General features: G+C 37.7%; 1 protein-coding gene across 1 annotated transcript in view; it reads left to right on the top strand.

Moving 5' to 3' along the window:
* Positions 1-15022, top strand: part of LOC110155906 (actin-binding LIM protein 3-like) — a 64995-nt gene that overhangs the window by 32516 nt on the left and 17457 nt on the right. The window contains exons 6-12 of the mRNA XM_055148596.1: positions 339-432; positions 763-850; positions 10652-10710; positions 10893-10973; positions 11887-12027; positions 12596-12625; positions 13226-13337. Coding sequence (XP_055004571.1) covers positions 339-432; positions 763-850; positions 10652-10710; positions 10893-10973; positions 11887-12027; positions 12596-12625; positions 13226-13337 — 605 coding nt within the window. The remainder of the gene's footprint in view (positions 1-338; positions 433-762; positions 851-10651; positions 10711-10892; positions 10974-11886; positions 12028-12595; positions 12626-13225; positions 13338-15022) is intronic.

Genomic DNA, 15022 nt, shown 5'->3' on the forward strand with positions numbered 1-15022 from the left:
AATTCCAGCTTGTGACTAATGATTTTTGGGGTGTAGCTGAAGTTATACAATGCTTTGAGATTAAATACACTGTGTTGCAATGGTTAGATCTCAAGTCACAGATCAAGAACATCCTGATTTTTAGTCTAAGACCTTTAAATGTGGAGGTCGCATGTTATTCCTGTGTTTGTGTGTGTAGTGTGTAGGTTTCAAGTCAGTGGCAGCACACATAGCCATAGCTGTTCAGGACTAAACCTCCACATAATCTTTGCAATTGTCTTTTCTAATTTGTACATAGTAGTAACCAATAAAGCCCTTATTTTTTTTTTGCCTTACCTTGTCTTGGTTCTTGTTTGCAGAGATGGGATCCCGTACTGTGAGGCCGATTACCACTCTCAGTTTGGCATCAGGTGTGACGGCTGCAGCAGCTTCATCAGCGGGCGAGTGCTGGAGGTCAGTTTAAGTCTTTTTCAAAAGGAATGGGCTTTAGTGCAAATTGGGACATAAGATAGGAAGTGTATCATTTATCATGTGAATTGTACAAATTGCTTGAAGCTATATAAAGATACAAGGACCACAGCTGCCCCTCTGTAATTGACTCAAGAGTGGATGTGGTCTGCCAAATCAGTGCTTTCTCTGGAGCAATGTTGAGGATTCGTAGTTTTTATTTTTGTTGTGTTATGCTTTTGATTGTTGCATTTGTGAAGTAGATGGTAGAAGACTTCACCCACTAACCAGAGGATCAGCACTTCAAATTAGTTTTTTTTTTTTCTTTCTTTTAAGGCTGGAGGGAAGCACTACCACCCAACTTGTGCTAGATGTGCCCGGTGTCAGATGATGTTTTTAGAAGGAGAGGAGATGTACATAACAGGTAAGCATTTGGTATACTAGTATATGAGGTGCGGTGTGTAACTTTTCGGGCATCGATATTTACTCGATAACAATGTAATAATGCATAATACACTGCAAATGTTAAAAATAAATGCTATATTTTTACTATGTATATACTGAGCCATTTTGGAGTCAAATTAGATTTGCCTAGACCATATAGGTTATTAATATTTGTTTATATTGGACTGTATTTGACACCCTCTTTGTACAAACGGGGCTATTTGTTTCTACTCCTACACCTCATTTATCCTTCTACATTCATGAAGAGAACATTTCTAAATGTTTTAAAGCAAATTATAGTAGCTATAATGGTATTATTATTAAAATAAAATAATCTACAGAAGGGACCTTATTGTGAAAAGGTTTTTAAATTGGCAATGAACTAACTAGCACTTAAGAAAAGCTCAAATGGAGTATCTAACCCAGAGCCAGTGGAAGTTAGTGGACTTTCAAATGAACCGATCTGGAATTGTCAAAACTGCAACATTATGCCCCATGAGGACAGTGTTCTTGGTGCAGAGACAACTTGCCCTCAAAGTCAGACCCCAAAACGCAAGAAAAATAATCGAAACAGGGCAAAGAAACAAAGTCTGCGTTTTCAAGCCCACCTGATGCAGCTCCGTGGTAACAAACTAAACTTTGACTATGATGAAGACTCAGATGATGAGATCTACATGTCCCACAAAATCATAGGCGTGCATAGGTATAGCTGGTGTTCCTGGAGATGGCCTGATAGACAGGAGATTGAGCATTTGTTGGGTCTTGATAATTTCCATGTCAAAGCTGAAGCATATTTCACTCAACATGAGATTTTGGAATTTGTAATTAGGAAAAAAAAAAAAAAAAAAGTCCATGCAGAATTCATATAAAATTCCCATTAAATTGTTTTGATTTTTTTTTATGGGTTTGAAGTACAAACTGGTCCAGATTCTTCTGAGAATGGGTGATTTCACAGATTTTTTTTTTTTCTTAAATATTGTATATTCAAATGTTTAAAAATTTGAGTTTTTTTACTACATACTACTTTACTACACAATTGCATATACCTTGCTATATTTATTTATTTTTATTTTTTATGTATGTCTTCTGTATGTACATAGAATACAAGAAAAACAAGTAGATGGACACAAACCTGTTCATGAAGTCACGGAGTTAACTAAGGCCTGGTACACAGTCAGTCCAAATAGCATTATCAAGTATTCAAAATGGCTCAGGTTTGTACTACAGACTGTCCTCCATTCATCGCTCTCACATATGCAGGCATTCCTGAGAGAACACTGTGGCACCATGAAGGAGTTCAAAAGCAGAACTAATGAGCAGAGGATATTTATTTTTGATTGTAATATTATTCAAACCTCTGTAGTCAGTGCAGGACTGGAGAGAGAAATCCCTCTGGGGACAAAATAGAAACCTGCACCCACTGGAGAAGATGATGGTGTTATGATTCCTGCAGCCAATGAATCTGCATTGTGCTTCAACTTAGCATCTCACTCCAGATGTGTTAAATTAGGTAGTAAGTCGATGGCACCCTATACCATAAAAGTTTCGTAGTGCACCTTTATGCAATAAGTTTGGAAATCTACAGCGTCTACCTACAGTTTGAACAATAAACCTTTGGTCTTCTAACCTTGACATACATTAGAGTACATTTTAGTTTATAAATACGTATTTGACTGCTGTTGGAGGTTGTGTGGACATTTTGATCTAGATTGTGTTTGTCAGTCTTGGCTTCAGTTCCCACAGAGTCATGGAGGATGGCCAAGACTGGCTCTAACGCTCTTGTCAATATCAATACATCCGTCAAGATCAGATAGTCTCCAGCACAGGTGTCTAAGAACTCTAATACTTTTGTCTAAGTTTGTCAGTTATCTCATGTTATTCCTATAAGTGTGCTCTTGTGTCTTCTATTTTTCATCTATTCATCACTCACTATGACATAGAAATAGAAATGCACAAGTACTTTCCGAAAATGTATAGTTTATTATGTGTTTAAAAAATAAATAAATAAATAAACTGAACATTTGCACTCCTCTAACTTCTGGCTGTTTCCAGTTTCCAAAAATAAATAAAATGGTGCAAAAAAAATGAATAAAATTGCATTAGAGTATTGGACCATCATCACAAAAAATTGCTCGTAGAAACATGAAATTTGACCAAGATCATGACAAGACAAGTAAAATATTATTACACTAATGCTGTCTGCTCAACCATTGTCAGCCATATTAGATTAGTTTAATGCCATGCCACTGTGTATGATTCCAGGCAAAGCAATAACGTATCCATGGAGACAAATCAACTCAACCTTGTAATATATTGGACAGTATTAATGGCACTGTTTAAATGGTGGTCTTCACGAAATTAACATTGAATGCCATATTTATTTATTTTTAATGAAAAAAAAACTGTTATATCAATAATATGAGGAAAAACAGATAATAAAATATCCGTAATATCCAGCCTAATTGAATATTAGCATAGATTACATAGGATGTCCTTTCTATTAAATTATGTGAATGCAGAGGATCCAGATGGCCTTGGTGTGCGTTTCGTGAGTAACTCTTTAGACAATGAAAAAAAGCATAGCCAGTACAAGCCTGAAACAGTAACTTGATAAATAGCTTCTTTTAACAAACTAGGGCTGTATGGTTTATTGATCTAACTCTACTACCCTTTACCTCTGTGCTGTAGGAATAAGGCTGGAGTCAATTACCATTCAACCTCTGTCTGAGCTCTGACAGTTGGACTAATCTCGCTCTCTGGGCTCTCTCTGGACTACAATCGAATAGTCCGTCTTTATAAATTAGATTGTGTGGTCCAAAGTTAATAAGCTCAATGGGAGCCTCCAACTGGCCAATATGAGGATACAGAGCAATCTCTAAGCAAATTACGCTCCACTTACCAACCAAAAGATGTGTTTAGTTAAAGATGAGTGCTGTTTGTAGTAAACCTGCTAGAGTTTTGTGTTATGAAGGTGTTCTGTGTTGTTACCAGGATTAACTGGGTTTGGACAATGATTGGACCATCTTAATGGTGCAGCACTATGTAACTATTCTGGTGGAACCTAACCTGCAACCTAACCTCCTTCTCCGTGGAGATGTTTTTGCTTTGAAAGAATGTTCCACAGTATGACATTAAACTTATCTATTCAGACAAGCAGATGATGCCACCAGGTCGAGTTTCATCTCAGTAGACTGGTGTATGAATGCATCTCTTTTGAGGACTTTGTTGTATTAGTAATAAAAGACTAATGTAATTTATAATGCCACACTGCAGAATATTCCAGTCCATGGAGACGAACATTTGTTGAATGCTTAATATATTGTACCTGTTTGGAAATCTGTCCAATCTGAAATCTGCATTTGACTCATACTGCCACGGGGGTAACCTGTCAGGAGGTGTGGGCATCTCCTGGGGACCCGTCTCCAGATGTTGAGCTACAGGTTCATGGTCCCCGTATCTAGAGATTGTTACCTATTGTGCTTCCTTCAGGGACTTCAGTACCAAACAGACAGACGCTTTATGTCAGCTCTAGTAGCTCTGGTTCTAGCACAGTAATCAAAGTGAAGACACTGATCAGATTCATGTGGAGGGACATGAACATACGTGGACCATAAAGTTGAAGGGCCATATGTAAATGAGAGCTTTTATCTGAGGAGGTGCAGTGGAATGTCAATGAGGCCGAGCAGGATGTGCTACAGTAACCTCACCTCCTTTAATCCTGGCGCAGCACAACACACTATCTGTACTGTTGTTGACACACTATGCAGCTGTGTTTATTCAAATGAAGATAAATAACAAAATGATAATAACTTGTCATTTTAAAGTTGATATGAACAAAATTGGAGCTATCAAGTTTTTAATTAGATTTGTAATTTTTGGTTATATTGACTTTAGGTTACAGTGGCTGATTCAAAATGGGGAAGCAGTTTAATAATTGTAGTATCAAATGTTATTGCTGATCACATTTATGGAACAGAAATTGTACTTTGGATATTAAGTTTCCCTATATCATATACATTTAATGAAGAGTATTATGTTTCTTTTAAGAATAGAAGGTATCAGTAGTCAGGTCAAAAAAAGGGTTTAACCAGAGGAAGCAGCTGAGTTCATACTGCCACTTTGTCCTTGAACAAATTAATGATTTGAGAGGAATATCAAATTGTGATTTTTGATTTATGTTTTTAATGTATTATAAATATTAATCTGTTCAGTGGTTGTAGAAAATTATTTTAGTATTTATAGCTGAACTGACTCTTTTTTGGGGTTTGGTTTTAGTGTGAAGGTTGGTTTAAATCCCACTCTCAATATTAAAATCATTTGTTGAGCAGTCAGATCCACTGAGCCACAGGTTGGGGATGTGATTCCAGCTCCCACAGATAAATGCTGTCATTGTGTCTTTGGACAAGACACTTCACATGCCTCGCCTCCAGTGTGTGCGTACATCGGTGTGTGAATGTGTTTGTGAATAGGTGAATAGTTCCTTGATGTGAAGTGTTTTGAGTGGGAAAGCGCTATATTAAAAATAAAACTGACCAAAAAAATGTGAAATGAACATAGCCTTCTTAGTTGCTTTACCGTCAGGACTTGCACCACAGTTTGAGAACCACTCCTTTACCCTGTATATGAACTCTCTGAATGTATCCCTTTGTGTTGAAGCACCTCAAGGTTATACCCGGAGAGGTTTTGATGACTTCAGACATGTAGAAGACCCCAGCAATCACCCACATGAGACGCACTCAATTACAACACACACACTGCATACACATAACATACACACAACATACACGCACACACAAGCCACAATCAATCCCACAAAACATGTCCAGAATACAGATGGCTGTGGAGCAGGGAGGGGCTCGGGGACCATGGGGCGTTTTATGGACTAATCATTCAGGCTGTGCACCTCCTATTGGCTTTTACTCTAATGAAAAAGGTGTGTTCATTTTTACCTTAAGCTCTTGTCACTATTCACTTTTTTAGCTGTTAATATTGTCAGTATTAGTCCCAGTGCTGCCAGTAAGGACTATGTTATGGTCAAATAATGTAAGGCTAGTAGATTTGTTGGTCCATAGTGGCAAGGTGATGAAATTTCACTCTTTACAGTTAACAAATATTGCATAATGATTGCTTTGGTCAGGTTTAGTAAATTACTACCTTTTCAATAAACAAGATAAGAGTAAATAGCAATCCAATAAACAACATCTCTATAAGGACAAATCACTATCCTTAAAGGGCCCATGCAAAATAAAGTTTTCAGAGCTTTCTATCTTCTAAGAGTGATGTGTGGGCCTTGTATATGTAGCTGAAGTGTTTTTTTAGATTGATTCGGCATTTTTTTTAACAAATTGCAGCGTATTTCTTCCACCCTCCCACGTGACAACAAACTAAAGCTGCTACAACGATGACGCGGCAGCTACACTTATGACGCGTTTGAGGTAGCAGAAGGCGCTTCGCACCCGCCCTCCACCCTGCATCGGCTGACAATTCCCACATGAACACCTAAACCAAAATGGCACAATAAGCTAATTGTTCTACACTGCAGTGTACACGATATAATACGTTTATCTACTAGTGTTTATTAATACTTTACCAATCAGTAATGTTCAGCTGATGCCGACGCGGTGCTTGTGCTTCGTGCACCTCCAAGTCCTCATCCGATTCCGGGTCCAACACATAAGACTGAAAGCTCTGTATTGCCATGATGAATAAAAGTTTATTCCTACCACTATCAGGGTGCACGTCTGTCTCCCCCTCCCTCCCTGAGATGAGCGGAGGAAGGGTGGCTCACTCAGAGCCTACATCACGTTTGGAGGGCGGAGCCTATGCTTTCTCAGGACAGGCGGGGGGATGAGCAATAGCAGGTCTTTCATAGTTCCTGGTCTGTGACTGTCTCCAAGAAATCAGTAAGATTTCATAACTATTGTCTAATGGATGTTCCCAAAACCCAAATTGTGCTTGTATATGTGCCGAAGATACAATGTGTAAAGAGTTATTTTGCATGAAATGGGCCCTTTAAAGGGCCCATGTTATGCAGTTATCTGGTCTATGTTATAATGTTGTTTCCTCATCAAAAACATTCCTGGATTATTTGGGTAACTGCAGTGCTAAAATAAAAAAGGTAGCTGTTACCTTGAAAACTACAGCTTCATCACGAGGTGGAGCAGAATGTTTTGAGCTTTGAAGAGGTAGACAGACTCATAATAAAGAGTTACTCAAACATGCGAATGAAACAAAAAACAACTCCAGGTATGTTTTTGAGTAGGTAACAACATCATAGCATGACTTAAAGTTCACATGAGTCAGTTTTGCGTAATATAGGACATTTAAATAGTCCTCAGTGTGGCATTAAACTTTTGCATGTGTTCAAGGCGTTTTTATTGCTCAAAATTTACCTTGAAAAACAAGCATTGGGTAAGCAGAGTTGCTTCTCGACAGATCCGCCATGCTATGGAACATTAAATTATTGACTTTGAAGCTTGTTTGAGCCATGTTCAGAAAACTTTGTTGGCAGTTTATTTTATGCTGTGAAATTTGTTTATACGGTTGTACATTTTCCTCAGAGCATTTTTACTCCATCCTAGTTTATGTACCATGATATGATGTTGAAAAAATGAGCACACTGTGAAAAATTGTGTATAAAAGGTATATGAAACAATCAGCATATTTCAATGTCAAAAGATGATTCAGCAAAGCCCTGAAGCCTTTTAAAAACATCTATATTACTTCCTGTTTTGCAGTGACTATCCCTTCCATCTCTCAGCCAAAGCAACAGATATTTTTGGTCCAAAAAACATCTATTTCTTAGATTCAAGCTGGGGGAGGTTTTTTAATAATGTATAGATCTAATACTGAAAATGAACACTTTATTACCAAAAGTGAAAGCAAATGCCATTTCGCATTGATGCTGCTGTTTTGATAGTAGCAGTAGTAGTAGCAGTAGTAGTAGTAGTAGCAGTAGTAGCAGTAGTAGCAGTAGTAGCAGTAGCAGTAGCAGTAGTAGTAGCAATAGTAGTAGCAGTAGTAGCAGTAGCAGTAGCAGTAGTAGTAGCAGTAGTAGTAGTAGCAGTAGTAGCAGTAGTAGTAGCAGTAGCAGGGTAGGGATGCACCAATACGATACTAGTATAGGATCTTGGCACCGATACTGAAAATTTTGATGGCTCGGATATTGGCTCAGTTAATATTGGTTCAGTCGATATCCTATTTTGGTCTATAAATCGTTGCAATAAGACAATTTACTGAACAAGATCGGCCCAAAAACCTCATAAGATTTTTCAGAGTTGTAAATAACAGTTACAAAACACATTAGATAATAATAATATAATATTTTTTTATATTTTTTTTAACCATATGCCTATTATTATATGTGTGTTTAAGGGAAATAAATTCTAGTTCTATTGGTATCAGAACTAAAAAAAAGCTGGATCAGTGCGTCCCTAAGCAGCAGTAGTAGTAGAAGTAGGAGGAGGAGGAGGAGTCAACCATGAGGCACAGCTCTTTTTGTAGTAGTTTTTTAGTAGTACTAGCAGCAGTAGAGAATATCCCACATTATGGAACTATATCTCATTAGTGTTATTTGATTAGATTTTTTTTTACTTTTCAAATATAACTTTTTCATAATTTCTCTCACTATTTTTACATTTTTGAGCTTTAATAAAAAACCTATTCAGTCTCTTTTACAGATTCAGATGGAGATGGTGCATGGTTTGTGTGTGCAACTGTGCATGTGTGTATGTGTGTGTGTGTAGGTGGGAGAGACCTGCACTGAATCACCACAGTCCACAGTATTGATTTTGAATGTGGTTTAAGCCCACTCCTCCTGCTCCTGTATCCTGGCATAACCGCATCACTCTATCCTTTCACTGTGGAGTTGGCGAGACACATCTGGTAGTAAATTAATGTAATGATAAACTGCTAAGCCTCTGTCTCCATGCCTGTAGGCCGTAACAAGGTCCAGTCAGCATCTGCTTAAATATATTACTGTCATTATCACTATCTTTATAACATCCTGACAGTAATGCTTTATGATTATGTGTTAAATCTAATACGCTTCCTCTGTCTGTCTCTGCACTTTCTCTCTCCTCCTTTATCATTGGACATTTAAATCAATTTATTATGGGGACACTTAGTTAAATAGCCTGTAGTTGTAGTAGCAGGATTACATAGTCTGCATTGAGTTCTCTTATTAGTATGCAAAGATTGTAACCCTTAAAATAACATTAATATTTAAACAATGCTCTATGCGAAATATGCAGGTGTTTTGAACGCTACATGAATACAGTCATGCCATACTGTGGAGCATACGAAGGTGAAGGAAGACTCTTCACGGAGACTAAACTCTTGAGAAAAGTGAAGGTGCAGCGATTAAATATCAATGTGAACAAATGTTAAATTATTTCTAACTGCCTGCCAGGTTGGAAGGTTCGATGCTCATTTTTATTCGTCGTAAAGTGTTGGGTAAAACATTAAAACCCTGCTGTCCAGTCTATTTACATTTACTAGTATGTTGGTTGTGATGGGGAGGGCATCTAATGTAAAAATCTGTCAAAACACCATACAACTATAAAAAGGTTCTCTAAGGTGGGTTGTAAGAGATTTATTTTTTTGGGGGGGGGGTTGCCTTATAATGATCTAGCCAGGCTGGCGCCACCTAGTGCCTTTGCTCAATTTCATTTCTCTCCAGTGACTCATCAGGAATCAAAATACACTAGACAGTTCGCAAAAACCCCGGAAGTGCGAGTTCGGGCACCAGCCAATCAGTGAAGAGCCATATATTCTGTGTTGTCAACGATTCCTGAGATCGAGGATTTAAAGCCGGAACAAAGAGAAAGTTTGTTTCATTTCATCAAGGGGAAAGACGTTATTGCCCTTCTTCCTACGGGATTTGGGAAAAGCTTAATATACCAGTTAGCCCCGTTAGATGCACATTACAAACGTCAAGACAAAATAGCAGCGATTGGTTAAATGATAAAAAGTACCTGCTTACCGTCGAGGGAACGAATTCTAACACTGCGAGGTCAGACGGTTTCTATGAAGTGAAACCAACTGATGAATCAGGCTAGTAATGATCTACATGTAGGTCTGCAATATACAGTTTTGACACATGTTGAAATGTTAAGACACCTTTTATATAATGTCTCATCTTTTTGTAATTATTTTATAGACTATTTTGTTCCAATATTGCTGGTTCATTTGAATGTTGAAAAGAAATAGAAATGAGCTACATTTAATGTCCAAATGGGCGACTTGTGGGTCCTTTTATTGCTGGTTCAGTGATTGTTTTTCATTGTTTAAAACTTGAGTTCAGAGAGACACGAACACTCAGTCAAGAATAAAATATCCTCATTAATGTTCAAATCCACCTTTATTTAGTGATTTATGAATATTGTCTATTGACTTGGGTTGCGAAGGTTTGTGACTTTTTAATATATGAATCTCCGGAAAAAAAATCTTGCTCTATAGATAAAGTAATGATGATTGCTGCTTGAAACCTCATTACCAGTGATGCCCCATATTCAGTGAACTGTTGTAGAGTATAAATTTTACTGTGAACACATTCTTAAATCAGGTTTAATTCGTAGCTTGCGGCAAAGTGTTTTTAATTTAAATTTTGGCACAAGTTCAGTGAACAGATGGTAAAATGAAAAGGTCATGTGGGTCTGTCCTCTTACTCATTTGTGATGTACTCACAGTTAAGTTTGAGTTTGTATTATCTCGTTTTCTTTCTATCTTTCTTTCTATCTTTCGTTTTCGTTTTTAAATGCGTTATTGTTTGTTTTTGTAGGTTCAGAGATTTGGCATCCCATGTGTAAAGAGTCCGTCAGACTGGAGAGGAAACTCAGGGTGAGATATTATGACATATTATGACTCAAGACTCAAAATAACATTTACTCAAATCACACTTGTCCATGTCCACTGTTGCACATTTAGGTCATAGAGAAAAATGTACAGCTGTTAAATGTGGTAGAAGTCATCTGTTGCCCTCTGGTTAAGTTTGATATTAATAATGTTGATGTTGTGTCCAGCTGAGGAGGACATCTGAGACTGCGTCCCTGTCTCCTCCGGGCTCGTCCCCTCTGACAGGATCCCCTCACCGACTCATCTGTGTGAGTACTTACAAATCCACTTGATCGGAATAGCACTTTTTATTATAAACAAACAGTTTTCAAAGGGCTGAACAGCGACAATAAAACTGTAACAATAAAAACACTAAAAGCAATATACTGTAAGTGTGCACAGTTAGTACAAGGTTTATTTAATTAGTTTACCTTTCGTGAAATAGCTTGTACTTAGCTTCACAACAACTGGTCATACAAAAATTGCATTGTGGTCTTTTTGGCCCCGCCCACTGCTGCTCCCGTCACTCAAATGGTCCTGTCTATAAATGCACTGTCAGCAGCAGCTCTTATCTCTGTGGACCGGTCAAATCTGTCACTGTCTACACACAGTGGAGTTAACATGTGTCATCAAATGCATACCTGGAATTGTGTTTTGTTTCATTCACACATGTTTGAATAACCCTTTATTATTAGCCTGTCTACATCTCGAAAGCTCTGTTTCACCTTGTGATGCCATGATCCGTCAGTTTTGAAGTTAATAGCTACTTTTTACCTTTTGTTAAACTGCCTTTTGTGTCTTTCTTGACAATTCCAGGGGCTGAAATTATCCAAATGAATTTAGTGAAGGTGTGTGGAGATTAAAAACATAGTGAAGCACTTCCTGCATTACATCACAAGGTGTTTAAAATAAGAGCACAGCCTAAATATGCAGGATTTGTGTGTTAAACATGTGGGAATGAGGAAACAACATTATAACATAGATTAGGGAATAGCTTAATATAGACTCTTGACCGTCTCTTGCCTCTCTCTTTCTTCCTCTCTCTGTCTCTATCTTTCTCCCCTCCATCTGACTTTTGCTCTTATTTCCTCTTTGTCCCTCACTCTGTCACCCCTCTCTATATCTCTTCCTATCTCTCTCTCACTCTACACCTCTCCTCTCACCCATTTTTCTCTCTCTCAGTCTAAATCCAATGGAGACGTAATAGCCACAGTGCCGCGGGTCAATGGTTTGTGTGAGATCCAGCGCCCGGACATCATTCCTTATCAGGCTGACCACACCGCTCTCTCTGAAGACGCCCTGGACAGATACAGTTGTGCACAGGTGCGCCTCAAACTCTCAATACAATATAAGGATTTAAACGGATCAGTCTTAGGTTCAATGGCCTGGAGCTCATTATTCACTTTTCATATATTATTTCAGTTTAATGTCAGAGCTGGGCAGGTCTGTAGCATAGACTTTATATAGCGACTGGACATAGTTAACCTGCTAGCTGCTATTAAATAGGAAGTGAGCATGGGGGTGCTTCCGACTCCATTGACTCTGGCTCCAATTGACTTTACATTGAAATATTGTCACCCCTCTCTCTGTAACTGCTGCAGTGAACCTCACCATTTTGGTCTTAAAATGTTCGCATTAACCCGCTCTACATGATCCTGGTAACCACAAGCCTCAGTGAGCTTCATTTGACTGGCGTCGACTGCAGTGGGTGACATCACACTGTCTTAGTCCACCACAGTCTATGGTCTGTAGGCCTAATTGTGCTTTTACTTGAGTAGATATTTTGTTTACTTTACCCACTTCAGATTATACTTGAATGAATAAATCAGTTTTAAACTACTTGAAGTTAGTCCATATCTTTAACTCTAATTTCTCTTTTTTATTTTTCTAGTCATTGGGATCCTTGTCTCCATACCCTAATGTAAGTAAAACTAATCCAGGCTGTTTTCATAATCATATCATGTCTACTATGATGAAATCAATGAAGCCTAAGTGTATACAGTAGTAAACATATCAGTCTATTGCTCTGTTACAGTCAGAATGATAGATTATATTTTTTATAGTAATTTCATTTAGCATGCCAGTTTACAAGCTTTACAGCTTGTTTTTTTAGCTTAGACCTTTTTTCTTATATCTTTAAATTTAAAAAATGATCGCTTTATTCTGTTAGTTTAGGGATCTCAGAGGCAGCGTGATACAAATGTACTGTGCATGCATGAAATACTGAGCAATATTAAAACATCTGCTGGACATTATTAAAATCTATTTTCATGGGCAGCCAGGCTCTTAAATCTCCTGCCCCATTATTATTCCCCTGACCAGTCCACCCTCCTCTCTCTCTCTCTCTCTCTCTCTCTCTCTCTCTCTCTCTCTCTCTCTCTCTCTCTCTCTCTCTCTCTCTCTCTCTCTCTCTCTCTCTCTCTCTCTCTCTCTCTCTCTCTCTCTCTCTCTCTCACTCTCTCACACCCTTTCTCTCTCACGCCCTCTCTCTCACTTTCTGCATGTTTTCATCTTTCTTAAGGATCTTTTGGATGGACTTGAGACCAGAACTAGGCGCTCTTCTGGTTCTGTTTACACTGATTCTCCTGCTCACAGCCGACATGGAGGCTCACCACTACACTGCTATCTCCCTGGTAATATTTTCACCACCGTATGAAACACTGACAATGACAAACAATCAACACTAGGGCTGAAAGATTTTTGAAAATGCTTATAGTTACTTTTTTTTTTTTTTTTTTTTGGACAAATTTGGACATGGCAGTGGTGGATGAAGTACTCAGTTTTGTTGCTTAAGTAAAAGTACAGATACAGGAACAGGAGTATAAAGTAAAAGTATTTCACATAGATTATGAGGACTGATAAAGTTTTAAATATAGTGACATTTATAAAGAGTTTCTTTCTCAACAGTAACAATTTCTTAATGGTTCTGTGGAACTGCATGTAAATATTTAGTTTGCTCAAAGCCGGGACGTGAACCTTTTTATCAGGATGTTATCATGTTACCATAATAATGCTAAAGCCAGTTAAAAATGTACTGGAATAGAACGTACACATACTTGTTTTCAAATTTAGTGAAGTAAAAGTAAAAAGTATCAACTGTAAAATTCACTTAAAGTAAAGTACAGACCAAAAAACTTTCAACCACTTTCTTACTTTCAACCACTGGGACTTGGTAATTTGCAAATTGCATCATCAAGAATCAAGATCTCAGTGCACATTTTAAACCCATCCAGGAACATTTGAGTAATTCTGAAAAATGAACTGCCAAAAACCAAAACAAAAATCACATGAATTTCAAAATGTTTGTAATGGTCTCCACGGTTACGATTAACACCATTTTGTTCTCTGTGGAGGAAAAAGCATCTCCTTAAAAATGCAGCCTTTGCTAATTGAGACCATTCAAATTGATGATGAGTTGTAATTAATCTTTCAGCCCTATAAACACACAGCGAAGGACTGGACATTTAAATGAGCAGGTTTCTATGGCGATTTACATACACAGCTTTCATTAGTGTCTGTCTCTGGTGTTTTGCTCTGTGGTTTGTGAGTCACTGTGTTGTCCTGGCACTGACAGTAAAGAGGAGGGATACTGTTGGGAGTGGGTTTTGTCAGGATTTGGAGATGGGAAAATAAGATAGAATTTGAGTACAAAATACAGACCATTTACAAGAACTATTATTATTATAGAAGTGTCCAACAAAACAACATCTATTTACACATCTTCAGTAGCCAAATAAAACAAAAATGTGTTGGCAAAAACTTTATGTACAACTACTTACATAACACAAGTACAGAGAATTGTATTTTAACACAAGTAGTACAGGAGACAAACACTATGATGTATCTAACCTGTTGTAATGTTCAGGTGCGGTCCAAAAAGTACAGCTCAGCATTTCATGAGCCACCTGTGTTCTATTTTCAAATTAAACATGTAGTCAGTATCATATTTTCTGGTAAAAGATGATGAATTAAAATCTGTATTATATCATATATAAAATATATTTAAAGGGCCTATGTTATGTTATGGTATTTTCTGATTTATGTTATAATGTTGTTTCCTCATTAAAAACATACCTGGAGTTTTGTTTTTTGGTTCATTCACACATGTTTAAAGGGACAGTTTGGAATGTTGGACATAGGGTCTCATTTCCTAGAGTGTTGGAGATGTGTGGAGACACTTTTTTAAATAGTCCATCCAGTCCTTGTATTTGCAGAGGTCGCTGGTGCTAGGTTAGTGCATGTCAATGGCCATAGTTATCCTGCCACTAAAAACAGTCTTACCCACTCCACAAAGCGCCCGAAGCAAAACAGTTATGAC

The sequence above is a fragment of the Boleophthalmus pectinirostris genome, unplaced genomic scaffold, assembly GCF_026225935.1.
Source record: "Boleophthalmus pectinirostris isolate CB_2022bp ecotype Guang Dong unplaced genomic scaffold, ASM2622593v1 HiC_scaffold_12, whole genome shotgun sequence".
Classification (NCBI taxonomy): Eukaryota; Metazoa; Chordata; class Actinopteri; order Gobiiformes; family Gobiidae; genus Boleophthalmus; species Boleophthalmus pectinirostris.